General features: G+C 47.9%; 2 protein-coding genes across 2 annotated transcripts; both read left to right on the top strand.

Annotated features, from left to right (window-relative positions):
• ZPR1 (ZPR1 zinc finger) lies at nt 1-9979 on the top strand. The gene is given in 15 exon segments (XM_075073592.1): nt 1-162; nt 1459-1536; nt 1539-1625; nt 2829-2919; nt 3589-3659; nt 3873-3959; nt 4061-4183; nt 4494-4547; nt 4839-4905; nt 5367-5437; nt 5909-5998; nt 6246-6356; nt 7525-7611; nt 8774-8839; nt 9371-9979. Coding segments are annotated over 15 exon segments (1341 nt in total). The 5' UTR covers nt 1-39; the 3' UTR covers nt 9506-9979.
• A 797-nt stretch (nt 9980-10776) lies between these two features.
• BUD13 (BUD13 spliceosome associated protein) lies at nt 10777-23368 on the top strand. The gene is made up of 11 exons (XM_032796105.2): nt 10777-10953; nt 12538-12631; nt 13927-14011; nt 15372-15429; nt 16123-16595; nt 17392-17747; nt 18041-18149; nt 19587-19725; nt 20131-20315; nt 20720-20801; nt 21812-23368. Exons 1-11 carry the CDS (start codon nt 10832-10834, stop codon nt 21903-21905), a joined length of 1797 nt encoding a protein of 598 aa, XP_032651996.1. The 5' UTR covers nt 10777-10831; the 3' UTR covers nt 21906-23368.
• The last annotated feature ends 61 nt before the right edge of the window (nt 23369-23429 follow it).

Raw genomic sequence — 23429 nt, 5'->3', positions numbered from 1 at the left:
GAGGGTGGCCAGGAGGCGGAAGCGGAAGCGGAAAGTAGCATGTCGGCGATCGGGCAGCTGGAGCTGGTGCGGGGCGGCCCCTTGTTCCGGCCCCTCAGCGCCGAGGACGAGGAGCAGCAGCCGGACGAGATCGAGTCCCTCTGCATGAGCTGCTACCGCAACGTGAGGCCGGGGAGGGACCGCCCCGCGCGGGGGGTGGGGCGGTACGGGAGTATGGGGAGCGCGGCTGCCCCCCCCCCACCCCCGGGCGTGTGGAGGGCGGGGCCCAGTAGGGAGTATGGGGGGGCAGCTGCCCCCCCCACCCCCGGGCGTGTGGAGGGCGGGGCCCAGTAGGGAGTATGGGGAGCGCAAAACAGAGAGAGAAGCCGGCGGTCACGACCCCACACTACCAATAGGCTCGCGGAGGGCACGGCGCAGCAGTACGGGAGGAGGGCAGAGAGGGAGGCCAGCATCAGCCACCCCACCCCCACGGGACAAGAGTGAGAAGAGCGGGCCAGTAAGCGCGACGTACTGGGAGCGAGAGACAGCTGACAAACCACACCACAACAACCCCACTGAACCAAAAACCCGGCACAACCAGGTGTGGCAGGCCAAGGGCCGCCCAGTCAAAGGCGAGTATAGGGGACCGCAGCTGCCGTCCCCACCACCCCCCCACCCGGGCCCGAGCCATGTGGCAACCCGCGAGGGCCCCACGTACGGCCGAAAGAATACCGGGGGCACGAGAGCGACCCCACCTCCCCCACAAACAGCAGGGAGAGAATAATCGTGGACGCGGCGGGGCACCAGTACAGAGGAGTATGGGCACCGGAACACGCCATGCCACCCCCCCAACACCCAGGCGTGTAAGAGCCGAGCGAGGCCAAGTAGGCAGATAAGCGCGGGAGGCGGCAGCTGCCCCCCCCAACGGCGTGTGGAGAGCGGGGAGGCCCAGTAGGGGAGTATGGGGAGCGCAGCATGCCACCCCTGGCTGGGCGTGTGGAGGGAGGGGCCGGGGGGTTGGAGGGGCAGCTGCCCCCTGTCTGGCGTGTGGAGGCGGGGCCCAGTGGGGAGTATGGAGGGGCGCTGCCCCCCCACCCCCGGGCGTGTGAGGGCAGAGGCCCGTGGGGATATGGGGGGGGCGCTAGCCCCTCCGCCTGGGTGGTGTGAGGCGGAACCAGTGGGGAGTATGGGAGGGGGGGGGGCAGCATGCCCCGCTGCTGGGGGAGGTGGGGGGGAGGAGCCCAGTGGGGAGTAATGGGGGGGGGCAGCGCCTGGTGGTGTGGAGGGGGAGGCCAGTGGGGGTATGGGGGGGCCTGCCACTCTGCCTGGTGTGTGGGGGGAGAGCAGTGGGGAGTATGGGGGGGGCAGCTGCCCCTGACCATGGGCGTGTGGGCCCAGTAAAGGGAGTACGGGGGGGAAGTGGGCAGCTGCCCTGCCTCGCCCCGCTGGGGTCCATGTTTCCATTGCTTTGCTCTTCAGGGGGGTGACCCGGGTTTGCTGCTCACCAAGATCCCTTCTTTCAAAGAGATCATACATCAGCCCTTCACCTGCAGCAGCTCGTGGCGTCGTCCAACACTGAGATCCAGTACGGTGGGCGGATCCAGGAGCAGGGGTGCGCTTCACTCGCAGTTACTAGGGCGCTGCAGGTGAGCCATGGCCCCTTAGCTTCGGCTGCTTTTGGGATGGGAGGGCAGGGCAGGGCGAGATCTGTGGCATGTACTGTCTGAGCACCTGGTGCTGGGTGGAAGATGCCCTGGCAATTCCGAAGTAGCCTAGTCGCCACTGCCCTTGTTTGGATCAATAAAAATGTAATTGTGGAAAAACAGCAAAGCTATCAAAAGCCTCAGCTTGGGGGATTCAAATGGCCTGACTTTAAGTGTTTGGCACTTGTTATATAATAGGAAGCCCCTGAGTATATTGTTGATAGTGGAGACTGAATCCGGGGCCTCGTGCTGTAAAAGCCTGAGCACTTACTGCCTGAACTGGTAGAACCAATTCTCCTAGTTAATGTTGTAGCAGGCTCATGAACCTACATATTGCCCAGCCACTGAAGGGGGAAGGAGTGCCCCGCTGAATAAGCACAGGTTACACTGCCAGTGCCTATTGGAATTTAGTGGCTGATCCTGGGCTGTCTGCATCTCTGAAGAGCACGTTTGGTGCCTGTGCATCCTGACTGAAAGTATAGCATGGGTTGAAAGGGATGGAAATTAGGTAAGCAGTTTCCAACCAAGACCCTAGGATTGTTAATACTTATGTATAAAGCACAGCTGGCCTCAGAGTATAAAAGGGCAACAATTCTGATTTTCAGACAACTGAAAAGTAACTAATTTAATGAGGCACTATCAGCTGCTCATTAATGGGATGCTGACTCTCTGGGAAGTACTTTGGTGTAAGATGTCCACACAACACAGTAAAACAGGCTGTTCTGTGGAAATGTGAGCATTTGAGGAAGGGAGAGCCAGTCAGTGAATCGCTATTTGCCCTGATGTGTGGCATCTTTGGTCAGAAAAGATTGTTGTTTTTGTCAGGTTCATTGATGCTTTGATGGATTTGCACTTAGAAGGTGGTCAGAGGAGATGGGGGGTGGCTTGGGGTGGCAACCATCCAAGTGTAACTTTCTACTTACGTGTATGTGAAAATAACGGGTAGGAGAGAGAGCCCAGGGAGACAGTGAATGGAAACTGGTTTCACTGGTTGTGTGTGAAAGACCTTCTATTGGGTGGATGCTTACAACTGTGTTCCCAATGTGTTTCTCAGGGCTGAATTCATTCTTATTTGCTCAGCATGTGTAGGGTTCCTGGCCTGTTGTAGCTTTATTTTTAATCTTTCCTATAAATTGTTCTGTCCAGGATATGAATAGGGAAGTGGTGAAGACAGATTGTGCCACGGCTAGAATCCCAGAGCTAGACTTTGAAATTCCTGCATTTTCTCAAAAGGGAGGTAGGTATGTAATCAGAGCTTGCTTGGGGTGGCTTGTAGCAGCTTAGTAGAGGTGTTGGTATCGCAACAACTTTGGACTATGGGAATAGACCAGCTACTCTGTATCTGAGTATGACCTAGTCTAGACAAGGGTTTGGATCTTTTGGGCATAAACTGATTCACACCAGTACAGCTCTACTGAGATGGCTGGCTGGATGGAAGTGGGTAGAGCTAGGCTCTGTGGTATTACTGTCTTAAATATCTCCAGTTCTTGTACTCTGGACCCAATTTATCCTGCTGCTAGTCAGTGCCTAGCATGGAAAACTAGCTTCCCCACATCCTGCAGTGTCTTGGAGACAGGGTCACAGCCTAGCCCTGAGGCGCCTCTTCCTTCATGAATGCTTCTCATGTAGGTGGCAGCAGCAGCAGCTGCTTCTATCGGAGGTCTGGGTTTCTGTCCACTCACATGTGCCAGGTGCATCTGCAGCTGGATGGTGCTGTCTGAGTTGGGAAGAGACTAGAAATACCGGTGCAAAAAGGAGCTCTTAAGAGCTCTTCATTTCCCATCTGTGGGAATGAATAGTTCTAGGAAGGACTGGTGGGCCAGGGATGGTAAACTTTTAGAAGATGAACATCATCACTCTGGTGTACTTAATGCTGTAACTACGTCTGTTTTCTCCTTCTTTCAAGCTCTTACCACTATTGAAGGAATAATTGACAGAGCTGTTGCTGGCCTGGAACAGGATCAGCCAGTCCGCAGGGTAAGGTGCTTTAAGAAGGGAATCTCAAAACCGATGTCTGTTTATGGTTTACACTTAACTACAAATTCTGTACCTATCACGGTTACACATCCCCTACTAGATGACGAGCTGAGAACTTCTTGGCTCACCACTGTGTGCCTATGACAGACCTATCAGAAGGTCTAGGCTGGTTCCAAAGATCCAATCCGATCTTGAGTGTCTCTCCTTTCACAGGCAGCAGACAAAGATGTGGCAGGAAAAATAGATGAGTTTATTGGCAAACTCAAGCAGCTGAAGGAAGTGGATTCTTCTTTCACCTTTGTAAGTATTAGCAGGAGGGTGAGGGAATGCATCTGCCCCTCTCTCCTTGGGGGCAAAACAGGAGGATTCCTGAAGACTTCCCTTATGCTTCCCTCTGTCAGATCATAGATGACCCCTCAGGTAACAGCTTTGTGGAGAATCCCTGTGCACCACAGAAAGATGATGCTCTTGTGGTTACTCATTACAGGAGGACTGCCCAGCAGGATGCTATGCTTGGACTTGAGGTATTATGTCTGGGTGGGGAAGGTGTCTTAAAGTCAGAAGTGAGGGGAGGCCTGGCAGATGTATGTTAGGTTTTCCCTCATTCCTGCTTTACAGTCCTTGTCTTCCTAACAGAAAGGCAAAATGCAGTTCAGATCCTATTCTGTGCCCTCCTTTATATGCCAGAGGGGATGCTGCTGCGTAGCAGAGGAATTCTTCTCTTCCACCCTGCCCCAAAGAGTCTGTTCAGAGATCCATGAATGGGAAGATATGAGGTATAATTATCTGAGGCTCTGAGTTGGCATACTGATACTGGCCTCTATGCTGTTTCAGGCAGAGGAGACTGATGAGAACCCAGCTGATTCTGTGGAAGATCTGAGGAATGAAGTGAGTAATGTTCTTGGTTGGCCACCTGGAGCTGTCTAACTGGATTGTAGCTCTGTCCTGATTGCTCTAAGGAGCATATGGTAGTGGGCGCGCACACAGGAATACCTAAACTGCCCCACTTGCTGGGCTAATTCTTTTTTCCAGTATACAGTGACCAGGGCCATAAGTATGGAGATAGAAGCTAAAGTCATGTGTTGCTCTGGGTTGCAATATTCTTTGGCATCTGTCTTTAGGCAAGTAAGTGCTCATAGTGCAACAGATCAGACTCTACAGTGTGTTCTTCTATTGCAGGTGTTGCAGTTTAACACAAACTGTCCTGAATGTAATGCCCCGGCCAACACTAACATGAAGTTAGTGCGTATCCTTCTGATGGGACTGTGTGACATACAAATTGGCCTCTTCCTCCTGTGCGGAGGGGTGGTGGTCAGGATTGTGCACAGGCCTGGTGCTTTGTATTCTGCCAGGGAGACGCTTAAAGATCTGACCCAGGATAGCAAAGTTGGTGACTCTGGAGACCCATCTAAGTGGTACTATGGCTTGGAAGCAAGCTCATGTTTGAATCCTAATGGATGATTGCCTTAAATAGGAGCAAAAGGCTGGAAACCTACTAATGTCTGTGAAAATGACTCAATGCATTGGTGCTCGTTACCTGCATAGGCACAGACATGCTAATGTCCTTTGAATGCTCCTTTGAAGAAAGTCACATCCTTGTGTGGCAAGGCTGACAGGGCTGGGAAGTAGCTTAGTCCTCTGTAAGGAAGCCAGAAGTTGTTTGTCTTGGAGGTATTTCAGGCAAACTTCCCTAACAGTCTGTCCCAGAAATTCCCCACTTCAAGGAAGTGATCATCATGGCTACAAACTGCGAGGCCTGTGGGCACAGGACTAACGAGGTGAGTTGCAAACCTGACCATGTCTTCTTGGAATAGGCCACTCTTCTCCTGTGCTCTCCAAAGGGATGGAGTTTTCTGTCTGTCCCCTGCCTACACCCCACTCCTTATGTAATCTTGGAAGCCAGATTATGATATTGGACAGAGGCGACTAGGGGAGATGGCTTTTTTGTAGCAAACTCAGGTGGGTAAGACCATAGCAGTTGAGTGGCTAGCATGGGAACAAATACTGCAGCTCTAACTGTCACAGTATGTTAATCTGCTAAGTAGCTGACTTGGATGACTGACGTTTCTTTTCCCCCAAATCTGTCCTAAACCTACGGTTGAGGCACTGACCTGAGATCTGAATGGCCCACTGCAGGGTCTTAAATGCAAGACATACACCAGTGCTTAAAGCACACTGTAGTGGCAAGAGGATTATAGTATTCTGAATGCTTTTTCACGTGTAAACTAACTCTAACAGATTGTCTCTAGGTTAAATCTGGAGGAGCAATAGAACCGCTGGGTACCAGGATCACCCTTCATGTTACAGACCCTTCAGACATGACGAGAGATGTACTAAAGGTAATCTCCTCTTCCTTCAGATACGTGATAATCTCTAAATGTGTGTCGCTGCTTCTTGGGACCGCTTCTCTCAAGTTGGCCCTGCTGATGAAGGGAGTGGAGCCTAGTTGGGGCTTCTGGGATTTAGTCCCAGCTCATCTATAAACTTTCTGTGGTCTTGGCGCTCAGATGGAAGCTGCTTTCTAGCATATCACCATTTGGGATGACCTGGAACTAAGCATACCATGTGTCTCTCTGGCCTCTACAGTCCGAGACATGTAGCGTGGAAATTCCAGAGCTGGAGTTCGAGCTTGGCATGGGAGCCCTGGGGGGGAAATTCACCACTCTGGAGGGGCTGCTGAAAGATATCCAAGATCTGGTAAGTGGCCTGTATTAAGCTCCTGTTTAGCTGAGGTCTGTACCTGTAGCTGCATTTGGGATGCATAGACCCCCCTGAGTGCTGAGTACCCATAGCTTTCTGTAGGCTGGGATATGCTGCGCAAGTGTGTAGCACCACTGAACGCAGTCATGCATGTTATGCTGCAGCCTTCACTCACCCTGCCTGGAGGAGTGTCTGGAAACAGTGGCTGATGTGCTCCCCTATCAGTGGCTTGCATCCTCTTCTGGGGAGAGATGGGTTTTCCTTCCAGAATGCCTCTCTCCTCTTCTCCGTGTTTCATACCAACCATTCTTGTAGACCAGGGGTCAGCAACCTTTCAGAAGTGCTGTGCCGTGTCTTCATTTATTTACTCTAATTTTTAGAAGGTCTTTCTATAAACTAAACTACTGTTGTATGTAAATAGGGTTTTTAAAATGTTTAAGAAGCATTTAAAATTAAATAAAAATGCAGAGCCACCCAGGCAGTGGGAGTCACACGGAAAAGCAGCTTGTGTGCTGCCTTTGGCATGTGTGCCATAGGTTGTCTATCCTGTTGTAGTTCCTGCTCCCTAGTGCATGAATCAGAGGGTTACTTGAGAGCAGCGTCAAACCCTCCCTCCCTCAGCTCTGGATGTGCTGCCAGCCCAGGCTCTCTCCTTCTGAACAACTGAAGACAGCTCTGATATGTGGCATAGCTTAATGGCTATGCCCACAGGAAGATGGGCTGTAGAAATGGGTGTCTGAGGTAAAAGTAGATGGAACGGACAGTGTGCCTCTACTCCTAGATATGCTTCTGAAAGCGAAGAGGTCTGTAACCAGTGTACAGCGTGACAGATCATTCTGTGCAGAGCCTCTGCACTGTAGATATTGATAATTAAGGTACCCCTCTCCCCTCTGAGTTGAGCTGCAGGACTTCCCCTTGACTGATCTAAAGACAGGAACGGGCCCTTGATTTCTAAAGGAAACGAGCTTTCCAAGGCCTATTATGGGTTACCTAGAGCAGCATGCTATTGTAGAAGGCTGCCAATTCCTGTTAACTAGAGTCTTTGCAGGGCTCTCCTGAATGCCCTGGGCCAGGCTGGGCGTGGTTCACATGCAGGTACCATGAAGTATTCTGCAATAGTAACTCCATTGTGGCACAGTGTGAAAGAGCCTGTTTTCTGTTGCAGATTGTGAAAAACCCCTTCACTCTGGGGGACAGCTCTACTCCAAGCAGAGTGGAGAAGCTCCAAGAGTTTGGCAGAAAGGTGTATCAGGTTGGTAGCTTTGGTGTCCTAATCACCTGGCAAATGACTGACATGCTCAGATGTACTTTGGCAGCATTACTGCAAGTCTGAAATGTAACTTTGGGGACTCCCTGCAGGCATGTAAGTTCCCCCTCCTTACTCTGCCATCCGCAGTTCCCACCTGCCATCAATGTCCTGTGTAGCCATGATTTAAGCTTTCCGCAGGGAGGGGAGCACCTCCTAACACAACATGCTTACAGCTAATGAAGGCAGTAATCCTGAAGCTTGCCCTGACCTCAGACCATCACACAAGCTAGACTAAAAATCAACATCCCTCCTCTGGGCCACTTAAGTGTTGGGCAGAGCTTTCCTTTTTACTGAAATGAGACAAACCTGCCATGGGCAATACAGTCTAGGCCAAAGGGGGCTATCTTTCCATGTATACTGAGCTAATGCTCTGTGGCACCTCCATGTCATAGGATCTCCAAATCAAGTACATAGAACTATATATACATGGACTTAGATCAAATCACTGCCTGTATTAGTTTTCTAGTAGCCAGTATTCAGAAGAGTAATGTAATATGCTTTGGCTGTGTCTGCCAGCATGTAATGAGCCAACTGATGGGGGTCAAGATGGAGCAGTGCATGCTGGGGGATTGAGGCACAGCTATATTAGACTACTGCTTCCTTGTCCAGTGTGGACAGCTGTGAGAAGCTGCACTTCTATTTGCAGATCATCATTGGCTTGTATGTTTCCTGAACATCAGGGATAATGTGGCTGGGTCTCTTCCCCCCCCCCCCCCCCCCAACTTGCTACACCAGACTACTCAAACCTTCAAATGTTGCAACTGTTGATGATATGAACAGGCACTAGATAGCAAAGCACTGCTGTCATGCAGCTTCCTATACCTGGAACTCTGTCCTGCTCCAAGCCTCCTCACCTGAAGCATGTCCTGTCTTGAGTGAATGTTTTATGCACAGGAAATGTTCTGTCTAGAAAGCACTGTGCATTTTTCAAGTGGTCTATAAGGCTTCTGTAGCTCCTCTACATGGGTGAGTGTGATGTTGACAAGATGCAGCAGGGACCTGGATTTTAGGATTGATTGATCACTGCTAAAATTTAGTATGTGGGGTCCTGGCAACTCATGAGCAAAGGTGCTGAAGCTGTTTAATCTGCCTTTTGTTTCCTCAGATTATGGAGGGTCACATGGAGGCTCATTTCATTCTGGATGATCCTGCAGGGAATAGCTACCTTCAGGTAGAGTACTGAGCACTTGTAATGAGACTTTCTTTTAGGGTCTTTTGAATGCAGAAACACACAGATGCACCCCTTCTCCCCTGCCTCAAATCCATGCTATTAAAAACAACCAAGGAATCACTTTGGAGGTGGACTGAGGTGGGAAGAGAATTACTTTCTTTCACCTCCATGCCCCTGTACCTTAACTTCAGTCAGCTCCATTCTAGGAGGTGATCCCGTTCGTGGTGGTAGGAAAACATGAGATGCATGGTTCTTCAGGGGGCTGAGAGTTAGGATCCTAACAATTTGCTTCTGTCTGCTATTGACTTGTTGGAGCTTGAAGAAGTCACTTGATCTCTCTGCATCACAACACCCTTCTAAAGGGGCTGACCCTTGCCTTCCTGAAAGGGAGAGTAAGGCTCAACTAATCTGTAAAATGCTTTGTGATCCTTGGCTGAAACTTGCTGGAGAAGTGCAGCACATGCAACTACGCCAGGCTGTGACCATACCAAAGCACAACTTTAACATCTGTTCTTTCTCTTTGAACCAAAGAACATCTATGCTCCAGAAGAAGATCCAGAGCTAAAAGTGGAGCACTATGAGCGCACATTTGCACAGAATGAGGATCTGGGCCTCAATGACATGAGAACTGAGGGCTATGAAACTGGGCTGACCTCTGAGCGGTAGCAGTACACAGAGGGGCAGAAAAGCCAAACTCTTTCTTCACTAAGTTATTACTGTGGTAATAAGGCTAAGGATCAGCCTTGTCTTGCACTGGAAGCAAGCTTTTTTCTTTTGTTGGACAGCTGGAGGTTACACCTGGTTAATTTTACCTTTTTGGAAGTTGGCAGACCTTATAGTCAAAAGTTCTGAGTCGGTTAATTATGTTTTGGAGGTTTATACTTGCATAAAGAAATGTAAACAACCTATTTGCCTGGGTTTCAGTTGTATTCTTTGTCTCCCTGTGCACTTGTAAATGCGCCAACTGGGGTCAGTCAGTCCCTCCTTCAGCATGAGCTGCTGTTAGCTTCTTGAGCAGCTGTTGGCTCTGCAGCTAGTGTCTCCAGACTGATGGTACACTTCTACTTGGAAATGAAAACCACCCTTGCCTTCTCTGTAATCTGTTCTGATGTAAAGTATTAAAGTTGTTGCTTTTGCATAGTTTGTGTCATCTTGTTTTTTTAATATCCTCAAGCTCATAGCTGAGACGACGCCGTGCACAGAGACGCTTGGGTTTGAATCGTGGGAGGAAAAGCTAACAAAGAGGAGTAGTGGATCAGTGCTCTCAGATTATGGCTAATGCTCAACCAAAATAAAAAAGGACAATAACAGGGTTTGTTTAACTTTCCATCTGAGATCAAATGGGGCAGTTCTGCACTATTGTACTCCGCTTGTACAAGTAAAGAGGATGCTGGCTTCTTATAATTAGGGCTAGGATCTCTTTTTATGGAGGTTGTGATTTCAGCCCATGTCAGCTTGGGCCCTGTAGGCTCGTGCTGTGGATAGCAGCCAGGAGGGCCCCTCCACAGCTCCCTAGCCACCCTGCCAAGTGTGGGGACCCCACAAATGAGTTTCCCATTTGGTCATGGACTGTGTCTTTCACTTAAAAAAACCAAACCCATGTCCAGTCTCTCTAGCCTGGGCCTCAGCTGTGAGGACGTTTACTGAAGCTGCCCATGACAAAATCCTACCCTTCCTTCCACTGCGCGTGGCCCATGCTGCAGCCAGCAGGGCCCGTGGCGGGCCTGGGTTTTTCAGGGCTGCAGGGGAAGTTGTAGTAGCCGCCGGGGCGGACCAAGGGAACTCCCCGCTGCAGGAGCTGCGCGCCCCCCCCCTCCGCATGCAAAAGCGCTCGCTGTTGCGTCACACGCCCGCCTCAGCCGCGTGCACAGCCGGGCACGGTCGCGCCCCGCCCCACTGAGCGCGCGCCCGCTCGCCCCGCCCCACGTGGGTTTCCGGTGCGCGCCTCGCGCTGTTTTGTCCCCGCCGCCGCCCCGTCCGCGCCTCTCCGCAATGGCGGCCCCGGGCCTGTCTAAGGCCGAGTACCTGCGGCGCTATCTGGGCGGGGCCGCGGCCCAGCCGCAGGGCGGCCGGCGCAAGCGGAGGAGGAAGCCGCCGGGGAGCAGCGGCAGGGGGTGAGTGGCCTGGCCGGGGGCCATCAGCCCTCCCCGCTTCCGGGTTTCCCCTGCCTCTGCGGTGCCCTGGCCCCTCCCGCTCCAAGCGCGGCCCGAGCTCCTCAGTGGGGCCCCACGGGGTCCCCTGGCAACGCCAGACCCCCCCCGGGTTCCCACACCGCGCTCAGCGCCACGGAACGATTCTCCGTCGGGTGCGCCGCGGGCAGCAGGGGCCCATCCGCTCGCCCAGAGATCGGCCTGGTTTTCCCCGTAACAAGCCCTGGCGGAGTCGGTGCGGAACTGAACGCGACGGGTTTATGCCGCGCTGTGCGCCTGCATGGAAGTAGCCGTGTCAGCTCCTTGTCTCGGACCTGTAAAAACAAGAACAGCAGCCGCTCTTCAGTGCTAGTGGCTGTGACACTTCTGCGTTTTTATATCTCATTTCGTAGGCAAGTCGGTTTTTAAGTGAGGTGAAACTTGAGGAAACACAAGAGAAATCAGACTCTGGAAAGTGGTGCAGTGGTCTGGAAAGGTTGAGAGCCACTGCCTTATAGCGGCAGACTCAAGGATCTCGGTTAAGTTTGATCATGGGCTCTTCAGTCTAGCAGAGGAAGGTAGAACTCGATCTAGTGGCTAGAAGTTGAAACAAGACTAATTCAGGCTGGAAATAAGGTGTGCATTTTTAAGAGTGAGACTACTTTACCATCAGAATAACTTACCAAGGTTTTCTATCTCGAACGTTTTTAAAATGAAGACTGGATGTTTTTCTAAAAGATCTGCTCTAAGCAGGGCCAGCTTTAGGAACTGCAGGGCCCGATTCAGATACCTGGCAGTGGTCTGGGTCTTCAGCAGCACTTTGGTGGCGGGGGATCCTTCCCTCGCTCTGGGTCTTCCGTGGACCCCCCACTGCTTAAATGCCACCGAAGACCTGGCACGGGCCCTAATTCTGGCCTAAAGCCAGCCCTGGCTCTAGGAATTATTGTGGGAAAGTTTCCTGGCCTATGCTATAAAGAAGGTCAGGTTCTCAACCTGTTTACCATTCTGCGCTGCATCCAATACTACCTGTATGGCCCTGAGAATGTCCATAGGCCGCTTCTCTGTGCTGACTGGGCCACAAGCAGCCTGCTGGCCGCATATTGAGAGCCTGGATTATCACAATGGTCCCTTCTGCCCTTGGAATCTATGAATCTGTGAGACCTCCCTCACTTTCACTTATGAAGGATCTCCAAGTAACCCCTTAACCATGAGGGCCCACAAAGCGTCTCCCCTGCCTCTGAGACCAGAACCCCTGTGTCTACGCTTATCTCTAGTGTGTGTTGGGGGATTTAGGGCTTGTGTAACTTCTTTTCTTGCTCCCCCTGCCCTGTTCACTGGGTCTGGGGAGAGGTATATCTAGAGCATCACTCCCAGGTGGTGACTGGGGACAGTTGTTGTCACCACAGTGGACTGTGGGGATGCAAAAAACAACTGCTGTGTACTTCCTTTGCCTGCCAGCCAAGTTGCATACTGGACACAAATGCCCCTTATTGCTTCATTCATCTACTTTTTACTCCCCTGTGCCATAGTCATTTCCTAATGTCACTACCTTTCTTCCCCTCCTCTCAGGATGCGAATAGTGGATGATGATGTGAGCTGGAATAGCATTTCTGCTGCACAAGAGAAAGAGGAGGAGGAAGAGGATGAAGGGGACCTGCCTGTGGTGGGTACTCTAAGGTCGAGAGGCTTGTGCTATCAAAAACCAAGTTACTAATTTTATTCAGCACCCTTACATACTTCCTGCTGTCATCATGGGGGAAACACTTGCCGAACAGTGCCCAGGGCAATGACTGCCTGTGTAAGTGGGCAAAGTGAATAACTTGTGTGGTTTAACTGTAGAGAGATCTCATTAGTAGCCTAGAAAGAATGATACTTAGCATTCAGATTTTTTATAAATGCATTGCGGTAGATCTAAAGGCTTAAAGCAGATTGGAGCCTCATTTTTCTAGGCCTTGTACAACCATCAGCAAAGGGAGCATTTGGTTTGTAAGCTATTGTGGGTAAGGTTGTTACTCTGTCTTGCATTAAAAAAATTAACAAAACATTATAGCAAAAGGAGAAAGCAGCTGACTTTACAGTGTTGCTGTTCTGTGAAGTGAGTTCAGAAATAGAAAGTAAAATTGACCAGTAGCATAAGTGGGTGCAACTCTGTTGGCCTTAATCAGTGTCAGATTTGTCCCGGAGCACATGGACAATGGACCCCTGGTTGAGAACTACTCTGCTAGAGCATATTCTCCTGTGCTTTGTCTCATTCAGGGTCCAGTGACATACTGTAAGTAGATAGACTGTCACTAGCAACTTTTAATAGAATGTTATTGAGTTAACAATCATTTTTAAAAGCCTTTATTTGAGTTACTAACAGCTTCTGAGATACTGAAAATTTTTTAATTAGACTGATCAGTTTCACTTACTGCGTCTTTTGCAGTAGCCCAACTTCAATGTGTGGTGAGCGGATACTGTTTAGATGTAAAACTTCCCTTCAAACAAATAAAGTTCCCATTGGAATTGATAGAAATTTTTTGCTAATTCCTGTTTTTGAGCCAAATCTAAATTTTGAGCTGAGACTGCTTGACATGGTGGGTCTTTAGAGAGAGATTTTTAAATGAAAAAGAAGCAGTGGAGAGCTGTTGCAAAACAAAAGCAACAGATGAGAGAAATATTTTGAAAAGTTTTAAAACAACCGCTTGTAATGAAATCAAATAAGCCTGTACAATTGATGATGTGAGCTAAACTTTGCAACTTAAGTAGTAAGGGATGTTCTAGAGCTACAGAGAACAATCCGGAGACTAATACCTAGTCAGAGGCTTTAGCAATATTGTATGTTTTGATATCAATGTACAAGAAGTCTGTGCAGCATAATAATGGAGGATTACAGGCAAACCACATTAGTTGCCTGAGTGTGTTTATTTTTGAGAGTAGAAAATCTCCTGGGTTGTAACTCTGCTACGTTGCATTCAGGTGGCAGAGTTTATTGATGAGCGACCAGAAGAAGTGAAACGGATGGAAGAATTCCGGACAAATAGTAAATGGAAGCTTTTAGGAGGTAAACTTGGAGTGTTGGTTGTGGTTGTTTTAGCCCCAGCAAAGTATTCAGCTTGGTACAATACCCACAAATGTAATATGTCCTTGTTCCAAATAATTTACACTTAAAGATAGGTATGTAGAAGATAGGAAAGACTAGGTAACCCGGAGATAGAGAAGGCTTAGGTTTTACAGGGTTTTCATTCCACATTTCAATATATCTATCTTCTTATGAGCCTTACAGAAGAAAAGCCTTTCAAGAGGGACTTGACCGAAGAGAGATTGTTTGGCTTAGAAGGGGTGTTCCACAGGAAAGGGCAGCATTGAAGATTACACATGGAGAGTGATAGAAGGAAATGAACAGAGATTTAGGACTGGCATTGTACAGAGAACAGAGGGGCTGATGGGATACAGTAGGACACAGAATGAGATGTGGATGGGGGGACTTGTGAATGGGTTTGAAGATAAAGTCAAGAGCTTCAACTTGATGACAGCAAGGTGGTGCCCTGAAGTTGTCAGGTTGTCATCAATGGAATTGAGGGTGAAAGTGAGCGTAGTCATCATCTGCAGAAGATGTGAGGGCAGGGGCCTTCTTAGTTGATAGCAGGGAGCCCTGTCTGACTTCATCTAGGGAGCACGTCTGGGCTAACTTTCCATCCCCTTCCCATGAGTGTTTTGCGTCTGCAAGCTGAAAAATGAAACACTATCAGAAAAAGCGTGTACTCCATAAGAGGAATCATAGGACTGGGAGGGACCTCGAGAGGTCATCTAGTCCAGTGCCCTGCACTCGTGGCAGGACTAAGTATTATCTAGACCATCCCTGACAGGTGTTTGTCCAACCTGCTCTTAAAAACCTCCAGTGATGGAGATTCCACAAGCTCCCTAGGCAATTTATTCCAGTGCTTAACCACCCTGACAGTTAGGAAGCTTTTCCTAATGTCCAACCTAAATCGCCCTTACTGCAATTTAAGCCCATTGCTTCTTGTCCTATCCTCAGAGGTTAAGAAGAACAATTTTTCTCCCTGCTCCTTGTAACAACCTTTTATGTACTTGAAAACTGTTATCATATTGTCCCCAGTCTTCCTTCACAGGCCATGTTTTCTAGACCGTTAATCGTTTTTGTTGCTCTCTGGACTATCTCCAGTTTGTCCACATCTTTCCTGAAATGTGGCACCCAGAACTGGACACAGTACTCCAGCTGAGGCCTAATCAGCGCAGAGTAGAGCGGAAGAATGACTTCTCGTGTCTAGCTTACAACATTCCTGCTAATACATCCCAGAATGACGTTCGCTTTTTTTGCAACAGTTTTACATTGTTGACTCATATTTAGTTTGTGGTCCACTATGATAAGAATCTAAGTAATGATTCTTTTCTTTTTTCAGATCAGAATGAAGATTCACAAAGCTCAGACCTTTCTCTAGCTGCCAAGTCTACAGCAAGGTACGGGGCTTAGCCTGGGGTTGTGGTAACTGGGCTCTTTGTATACTACTTTGTTTTCAGTGTTGGCCCTTTTATCCCAGCATTTTACAGTTAAGCCTTATGATCTAGGTAAGGGGTATGTGAGGATTGCTTTATTCAGTGCTAAAATGTATTCACCTCTGGGAAAGAACGCAGTAACTGTCTAATACAGTGTACAGAAATAATACCCAGCACTTTAACACAGGAAGCAGATTTATTCCATGGTCATTTAAATACGTAGGGAAAATGTAGGTGGCTGTGTGCTGTCAAGCAAAGCTGGAATGTGATGAGGACAGTAGAGTTCCCTCCTTTTCATAACAGCCTTGGGATCTTTAAATTCTCACATGACTCCTGAAAATATTCTGGCTGCCCATAAAATCTGCTTCAGCCCCTTCCACTATTAAGTGAACTGGTCAGAAAGTGATTCCGATAGAACTTAAATGCCAACTCAGCTGGAGCTCAGAGGGCCCAGGTATAGGAGCCCATTTTGGGTTTTTGGCATGGTAGTGACAGATCAGAGGTGACAAGTTCAGGCATAAATCTGTGTGAATGTCTGTCTGTGAAACTGAGAACCAAATGTGAATTGGTAACCAGCGCTTCATTCAACAGGGCTATTAGCTCCCTTTAAACCCTGCTGGCTGCTTTACAAACCTCTTGTTTTATTTTTATTTCCAGTTCAGAAACCACAAAACAAAAGAAAATTAAACACTCATCTGAACCATCACCTCCCAGGAGAGGTCGTCATGATTCGCCTGAGATTTCTCCACCCAGGAAGCAGCGTCATGATTCTTCAGATGAGTCTCCATCCAGGAATCAGCGCCGCGACTCGCCGGACCTGTCGCCGCCCCGCCGGGGCCGCCGCGACTCGCCGGACCTGTCGCCGCCCCGCCGTGGGCGCTGCAACTCAGTATCAGGAAAAAAAAGCAACAAAACTATGAACAAATTGCTACCGGGAGGAATCCAAGGAGAGCGATCTAATCTGAGATCTGGCTTCCCACACAAGTCCTCATCGCATCATAAGCGGCAGATAACTCCAGATCTTTCACCCCTCAGGGAGAACAGAGACAATTCTGACCTAGACACATCTCCATCTCAGAGAAAGAGAACTGGATCACCTAGTGTGCTGAAGAAACAGAGCAGCACAAGAGGTGAGTGTATATGAAATCATTCAGTGCTAGCTGGGTGCTCTTGGGAACTGCAAGTCACTCAAGTTCATGTTATTTCTAAACATTTGTCAGGCCCGTCTGTGACCATGTTCGCACACTACTGTGAGCCGTGGGATTTGGAATCAGTGTTTCACACTTTCTCTTGGTAAATTAAAGGTGGTAGGACTTGGACTTACCTTACAAGAAGTACAAAAATCCCCAGTAATGAACGTTTTGTAATGGTAAAGCTAATTCTATCGGTCCTGTTCTGCACAGACTTAGCAAGGTGTTAAAAATCAACCCAAAGTGCCTATATCAAAGGCAAATTGCGAGTGAAAGGAACTCCACGCAAAGAGAAGAATATTTCAAACACGTGTTAGCGAATGTTAACAATATCCTTTTTCTCCGCATGTGAAGAGGTGACCTTAGGGACAGCTGACCTAGCCCATGCTGATGGGAAATAGCCTCATTCAGGAATAAAGCTATTGGAGCAATGCTGATTATACCTAAGTTCTTACCAGTATATTTATAGGTGTAGAAGAGGGATTTTCAAAATAACTTCCAGGACCAGTCGGGGCTATTCTCAGTGTTTGATATAGAGTTCTAAAAGGAGTGCCCAAGGCTTAGCTCTGTGGGTACCCTATTATCACATGGCATGTTTAACATCTCTTCTGGTTTCCAAACTGGCCAGTTTAGCTCTGTAGAGACGCACCTCAGACACTAGCATGTCCAGGCTTTTACAGGGCTCCAAACTGTATTTCTGCTGTGATAATAATTTGATATCTCTATGTTATTGCAGGCTTTTCTCCAGCCAATAAAAAGCCTAAACAGGCTCCATCTCCTAGAAGGCGCAAGAGGCATGACTCTGATGCTTCACTGCCACGGAAGAGTTCCCAAGACTCGTCTGATTCCAACCTTTCCCCCCTGTGGAACAGTCATAGACCAGGCCTGCTACACCATGACTCCCCCTCCAAATTCTCTCCTCTCAAGAGGAATCAGAACACATCTTCAGATTCTGATTTATCTCCTCCCCGAAGGAGTCAGGCAGCTGGAAGGAAACTCCACGGTTCAAGGAGCTCTCCTGGCCTCTTGCCTCATCGTCGAGGCCCAGATTCTAAAAGATCTTTCCAAGTGGAGAGAGGAGAGGACCAGAGGGTAAGCTTGTAAGGTATAAGTTTCCCATGCTGCCCTCCCTACTTGCCTAACCCTGTCCTGCAGTGAGCATTTCTAAGGATGAGTGAATAGCTTTGTTCTCTTGGCCCACTCAGTCTTTGTGTGTCTGCTGAGAATGCCCACAAGGGGGCCAGTTATTGCCCCGGGGAGGGAGGTGGCTTGGTGATACAGACATTTCTCTTAAGAACTGGACTGAGATCATCAGCTCTTTACTTGGATGGGCCTCCACAGCCTTCAGCTAGTGGTAATGTGTGGTATGCCTTTTGGATTTGCAGGCCAGCCAGATGCTGTCTGGGGGTAAAGCTGGCTTGGTGTCAGCCGACCTGCTGTGGAGAGAACAGCAGGAGCTCAGGAGACACAACAGAAATAACAAATACTTGGAAGGTAAAGAGTTAATGAGACTGTAATGGGCATGAACCTGCTTTCAACCTACAGCCTGGTTCCTACTGCTTTTTTCTATGCTAGTTGTAGGGGTTTGGGGTGTGGTGGGCCCTGGCTGAAGTGCTTCTCTGTGGGGTTGCATCTAGGCACTCCATGGGGCCTGTGTAAGCCCCTTTGTTTTCAGTTTAAATCGATTTTTACCAAAAAAAAGTCCCAAGTTTTACAGGAAGTATTCATTTTTTTTCTCATTTTCACCCTACTTTTGTATCATTCAAATATATAAAAAATAACTTGTTTTATTGGGAAAATATAACACGTTGCATGAGAGATATGTATTACAATAATACAATACTGTGTGTGTGTGCAAAACTGCCTGTTGAAGTAAGGCTATGTATTAGTCTAGATAAGATGCACACAATCAACAGACAGGCATGCCCACAAGCTCTGAAGGGCATGCGCATCCGAACATACTGATAAATCTCATGCCCACCACGTACACTTTTCAGGCTGTTAGCAGATAACGGTTTAAAGATTTGACGCACTAAAATGGGAAGAAAATTAAAATCTATGTCAGAGTACATTTCCAGAACACAAAGAAGTATTCAAAAGAACACAAGTAATATCCCCTCCCCCCACAAACAGGAGAAGAGGATGAAGTTGAGTGTATGGATTGCAAATGGTGTGGCCCAATTATTAAATGTAAATATTTATAGTCTCATAGTTCTAAGTCTACAACAGTAAAGTGTTTATTCAAATGAAAAGTTTTATTTGGGGATTAGAGATATGTTGTTTTCTTAAACTCTGAAGTGGCATTGTGTTTTGAGATCTGTTTTAGTTCCATAGCAAACCACATTGAACAGAATTCAAAGCATTAATCAATCTACTGAATACTTTCTTCTGGTCTTTCCGTTCACCAAAATAAACCCCAATACTTAGGCAGAAACATTATTAATAGTGTTTTGCACTGATTTTCATCTGTTTTTGTTGTTGCGGTAATAAACACTGGTAAATTCCTGGGAAAAGTTAAAGAAAATAAAAACTGAAAACGAAGGGACCTAGGCCTGTAAGTAAATGGTGGAACCCTCCCACCCCTGAGCACTGCTCCCCATGAAATAATAATAGAGAGGGCTGAAGCTTTTGGGACTTGCATCAGGGTGCTAGGCAGGCTCAGTGAGCACTTCTTAAAAGAACAGGGTCAGACTGAGATTTCAAGAGGCCTTCCTACAGGACAGTTGTGGTCAGTGGCTAGAAACTGGTGGTTGTGGTTCTGTCGTTACTGGATGGTGACCTTTTTCTGAGGTTGGAATACTTTAAGACCAAGAAATGTACATCAACCAACCAAAACAGAAGGATGTTGAAGTGCGTAGAAGTGATGAACTGAATTGACTGAGATTTGGAAATGTTCTAAAATGAGTAACCTGCAACTTCTCATGTCTTCAGATGAATCCCAAAATGCTGAAACAGTCTTTCGAGACAAGTCAGGCCGCAAGAGGGACCTTATGCAGGAACGACTTGAGCAGCACAAGAAGGCGGAGGCGAAATCTGAGAGAGATGAGCTCTATGCCAAGTGGGGCAAGGGGTAAGAAGCCCCGGAGTTCAATAGCAAACTGCTCAGTCCTATTCCATGGCATAACATTCCCTCCCCCTAATGATGTAACACCTCTGTTGCCAACAAAGATGGCCGTTGTGAAGGTGATTTTAGTGATATGGATGCAGGCCCACTTGTGACTGGACAGAGACCACCTGGACTTCCTTCCCAGGGAGCACTTACCAGGCACTGAAATTCTGGAGCTGTACATCAAATGTTCTCTATCATCCTAGAGATCTCTTGAATCTCCCTGTCCCACACTGGTGTGTGGATTGTGAGTGTTGTACACTTGTTGGTAGCACAGGATTGCAATTAGCCAAGCACACTGAGCAGTCAACAGGATGTGTCCTGGGTCTGACGTGCTCTGACATAAGGCTTCATATGTTTCTTTTCAAGCCTGGCTCAGAGTAGGCAGCAGCAGCAGAATGTGGAGGATGCAGTAAAGGAGATGCAGAAGCCATTGGCTCGTTACATTGATGACCAAGACTTGGATCAGATGCTTCGAGAGAAGGAAAGAGAAGGGGACCCCATGGCTAACTTCATCAGAAAGAAGAAAGCCAAAGAGAGCAAGGATAAGAAAGGTTGGTTTGCACTTAGGTTATGGCAGTTCAGGGCTCCAGTGATACACTGATCAGCAAGGCTGCTGTTAATAAATACCCAGCACAAGACTCATTGTAACGGATCAGTCTGTTTTTGGTAAATGTTAGTGCAATAGTGGTAATGACTCGCTGTACTGTTGTTGGCCAGCTGTGTTCTGAATGGCCAGGTGAACAACAGTGCTATGCTCTTGTGAACCAACAGAATTAAACTAGATTAAAGGTGGTATTTGGAAGTTGCCTCCATGAATAATGGTCAGTGCTCAGCTGTCTGGCTGGCTCAGCATTCAGTGCATGTATGTGTACACTGTTTTAGATTGATGATAACATAACCACATGGCTGGGCTGAAATAGTAATGGATTATATTGCTGCTTTTCTCTGTCTCTAGAGAAGCCCAGGTACAATGGACCAGCCCCTCCCCTGAACAGGTTTAACTTATGGCCTGGGTATCGCTGGGATGGAGTGGACAGGTAGGCATTCCTCATCGGTTTGTATTGGACCTAGCGTGGTAGTAGAGGTGATAGGTGGGCCTCTGCCCTGAGGAGCTTACCCTTAGCTCCAGGGATAACGCAGGCAAAGGCATGAGGGAAGTATGCTGCACTGCCTGCACACAAAGGCGTTTTCACATAGTCTCTTGGCTTAATGAGCTTACAAACCTTTTTTTTTAAATTATGTGAATTTCATGCCAGAGTGAGGTGCTGGCTCAACACCCTGGAAGACCAGAGTCCTCTGTTGACCAGCACAATGAGAGCAGCCTGGGCAAGCAGCACTGCAGCCTTTCCTTAGAGCTGCTTGCATTTTTGGGGGGTGAAAACGGCTTTTCAGTGATACTGAAATGTGTGTGTTTGCAATTTTACAAATAGTCAAACTGAAATCACAAATTATTGGGTTTCATTTTTTTTCAGGTACGTGCCCCCCCTCCTGTCTTCCCCTTTCCCAACCTCCCCCTCTTTTTTTCCAGTGAGGTGGGAGGAGGGCCCCAACTGCTCTTTTTTGTATTGAATGTAAACAATTTTTTAATTTGTTTGATGAAAAATCAAAAACTTCCATGAAATGTTTTTAATTTTTCACAGATAATACTTGCCATTTTTTCACCATCTGTGCTTCCCACACCCTGCTCTCTCCTTTGCTAATATGTCTCAGGGCTGACATTTGCAGACCCTTGCTATGGTGGGCTAGGAGACCTGTCTCCATAGTTTGCCTGTCTTGCCAATGTGGGAATATGTGCCCTTTGCAGTCGGGATATCTGTCATTAAAAACTGGAAGGAGACCCACCTAATTTGGTGTACACTGGCCACTGAGCTGCCACCAGATGGCACCAGCTGTTGTTAACTACAGCTGGGGCTGAAACTGAGCCAGCAATCAAGAGATGGAAGGGAGCTTCAGCCATCTGGTGGTTCTAGAAGGTTTCATTTCTCAGAAGTGGCCTGGTAAAGTATATTGTGCACCAACCCACACTCTTGTTGATGTTATTTTATAGGTCCAATGGGTTTGAACAGAAGCGCTTTGCCAGGCTAGCCAGCAAGAAGGCAGTTCAGGAGCTTGCGTATAAGTGGAGTGTTGAGGACATGTAAACAAAAGAGAAAACCAAATGGAAGACTGCTCCTGGCTCCCCTTTGGGGAGGAAGTGAGACCTCAGTACAACCTAATGCCATTGCAAGAGCTGTAAGGAATGGCTCGTTCTTCCCTGAACACCTCTTCTCTCTAGCATTCAGTGTTAAAATGGACTACCTGGGGGTGACAAGGCTGCCTCTAAAGGAAAGTTCAAGATGCTCCTGGAAGAGGATGAAAACAGGTCACTCTGTCCAGTTAGGCAGAGAGGAGAAGGCGGAAACGTTGGGTCCCTTGAGCCTAGAGAAGGACTTCTACAGCTTTACTGTGAGCAGCTGGAAGGTTGACTGCAGAGGGAAAGTGCAGTATCCAGCTCCCTGCTGGAATAGTTCTGCTCTGTTGGACCTGCCGTGAGATGCAGAAGAGATACCAGTTTCTGGCATCAATATTTTTTTAACAAATTATATATAAATACATTTGTAATCCTATTTTCCGCCAAACTCTTGGTTCCCTGGAGGTGTTTTGGGGATCTGCTGATTTTCAGTTGTGTCTCAAATCTCAGGTGTTTCTCTGGGGTGCAGAGAGGATTAAAGAAAACTCATTCAGAGAATAATTATGCTGAAATGGTTCTTCTGTCCTGCAATGTGTGGATTCCCCAACTGTCAGTGCAAGTTGTAAAGCAGAAGCCCCTCCCATTCCTAGTTCTGAGCTACGCTAAGTAGACGAATATTTCCTACAATGCCTTGCTCCATATGGTGGAACATCACTATCTGGTCCCTTCCTAAAGGGGGTTTTTGGAGAGAGGGGCGTGGAAGAGAAACACTTTTGTTGCATTTGACAACAAACCCATTCTGGCTAGAAGCTCCGGCCGCTGGTCTGGGTTAACTGCTTATGGAAAGATGCAGTTAATGGTGGGTTTAAATGTACTACCCTGAATGTGATTTTATTTTGAGCATCTGAGGGCAAGGGGTTGGTCTCTATCGAGAGGTCTGACGGTGTCAAGCTAGCTTGGCAGTTGCATAGTCACAGCATTGCTGTCTGCATGTTTGTTTAAACCTGAAATCTAACTTTCAGAAAAGACGACCACCCTGCCAAGACTCTGAGCCACAGCTAAGGTGTAGACAATGTGACCTGATCCCTCAATGTGTTAAGAAAGCACCTCTGATCTCAAAGGCAGTTGGAGTTTTCTCTTTGTTTACTTTGCAGAGAGAGGGTGTTGAATGCCCCAGCTGTTTCCATGGAAGGCCCGTGCTTTACTAGCAGTCTGGGTCTTGAGATAGGAATTAGGCTCCCGTGGTTCTTATGATGCCTGAGGGTGCTGAGTGGGAAGTATAGTGTAAAAGTTCTCTTAGGAAATGTGATTTGTGGAGTGGTGTTTTTTCCCTGTCAAAAGGCGATACTACTTTTTTACTTAACAGGTTAAATTTCTAGCAGTCTTGTAATATGGATGTACAATTGTAAACAATAATTTTGTTTTTTAGCTGGCTCTATGTGGGGGATGGTTTTTATAATCCCCAGTGGGGGTTAAAGTGGCATAGGTGTGTCTC

Source organism: Chelonoidis abingdonii, chromosome 18, assembly GCF_003597395.2.
Source record: "Chelonoidis abingdonii isolate Lonesome George chromosome 18, CheloAbing_2.0, whole genome shotgun sequence".
NCBI classification, from domain to species: domain Eukaryota; kingdom Metazoa; phylum Chordata; order Testudines; family Testudinidae; genus Chelonoidis; species Chelonoidis abingdonii.
The sequence above is the reverse complement of the archived record's forward strand: the minus strand, read 5'-3'. Positions and strand labels throughout refer to the sequence as shown.

Excerpts from the sequence above, each read along its gene's own strand:
- BUD13 (XM_032796105.2), top strand. The coding sequence starts at position 10,832 with ATGGCGGCCCCGGGCCTGTCTAAGGCCGAGTACCTGCGGCGCTATCTG. Across the intron at positions 17,748-18,040 it reads AGAGAGGAGAGGACCAGAGG|GCCAGCCAGATGCTGTCTGG; the intron begins GTAAGCTTGTAA and ends TTGGATTTGCAG. Across the intron at positions 20,316-20,719 it reads AGAGAGCAAGGATAAGAAAG|AGAAGCCCAGGTACAATGGA; the intron begins GTTGGTTTGCAC and ends CTCTGTCTCTAG.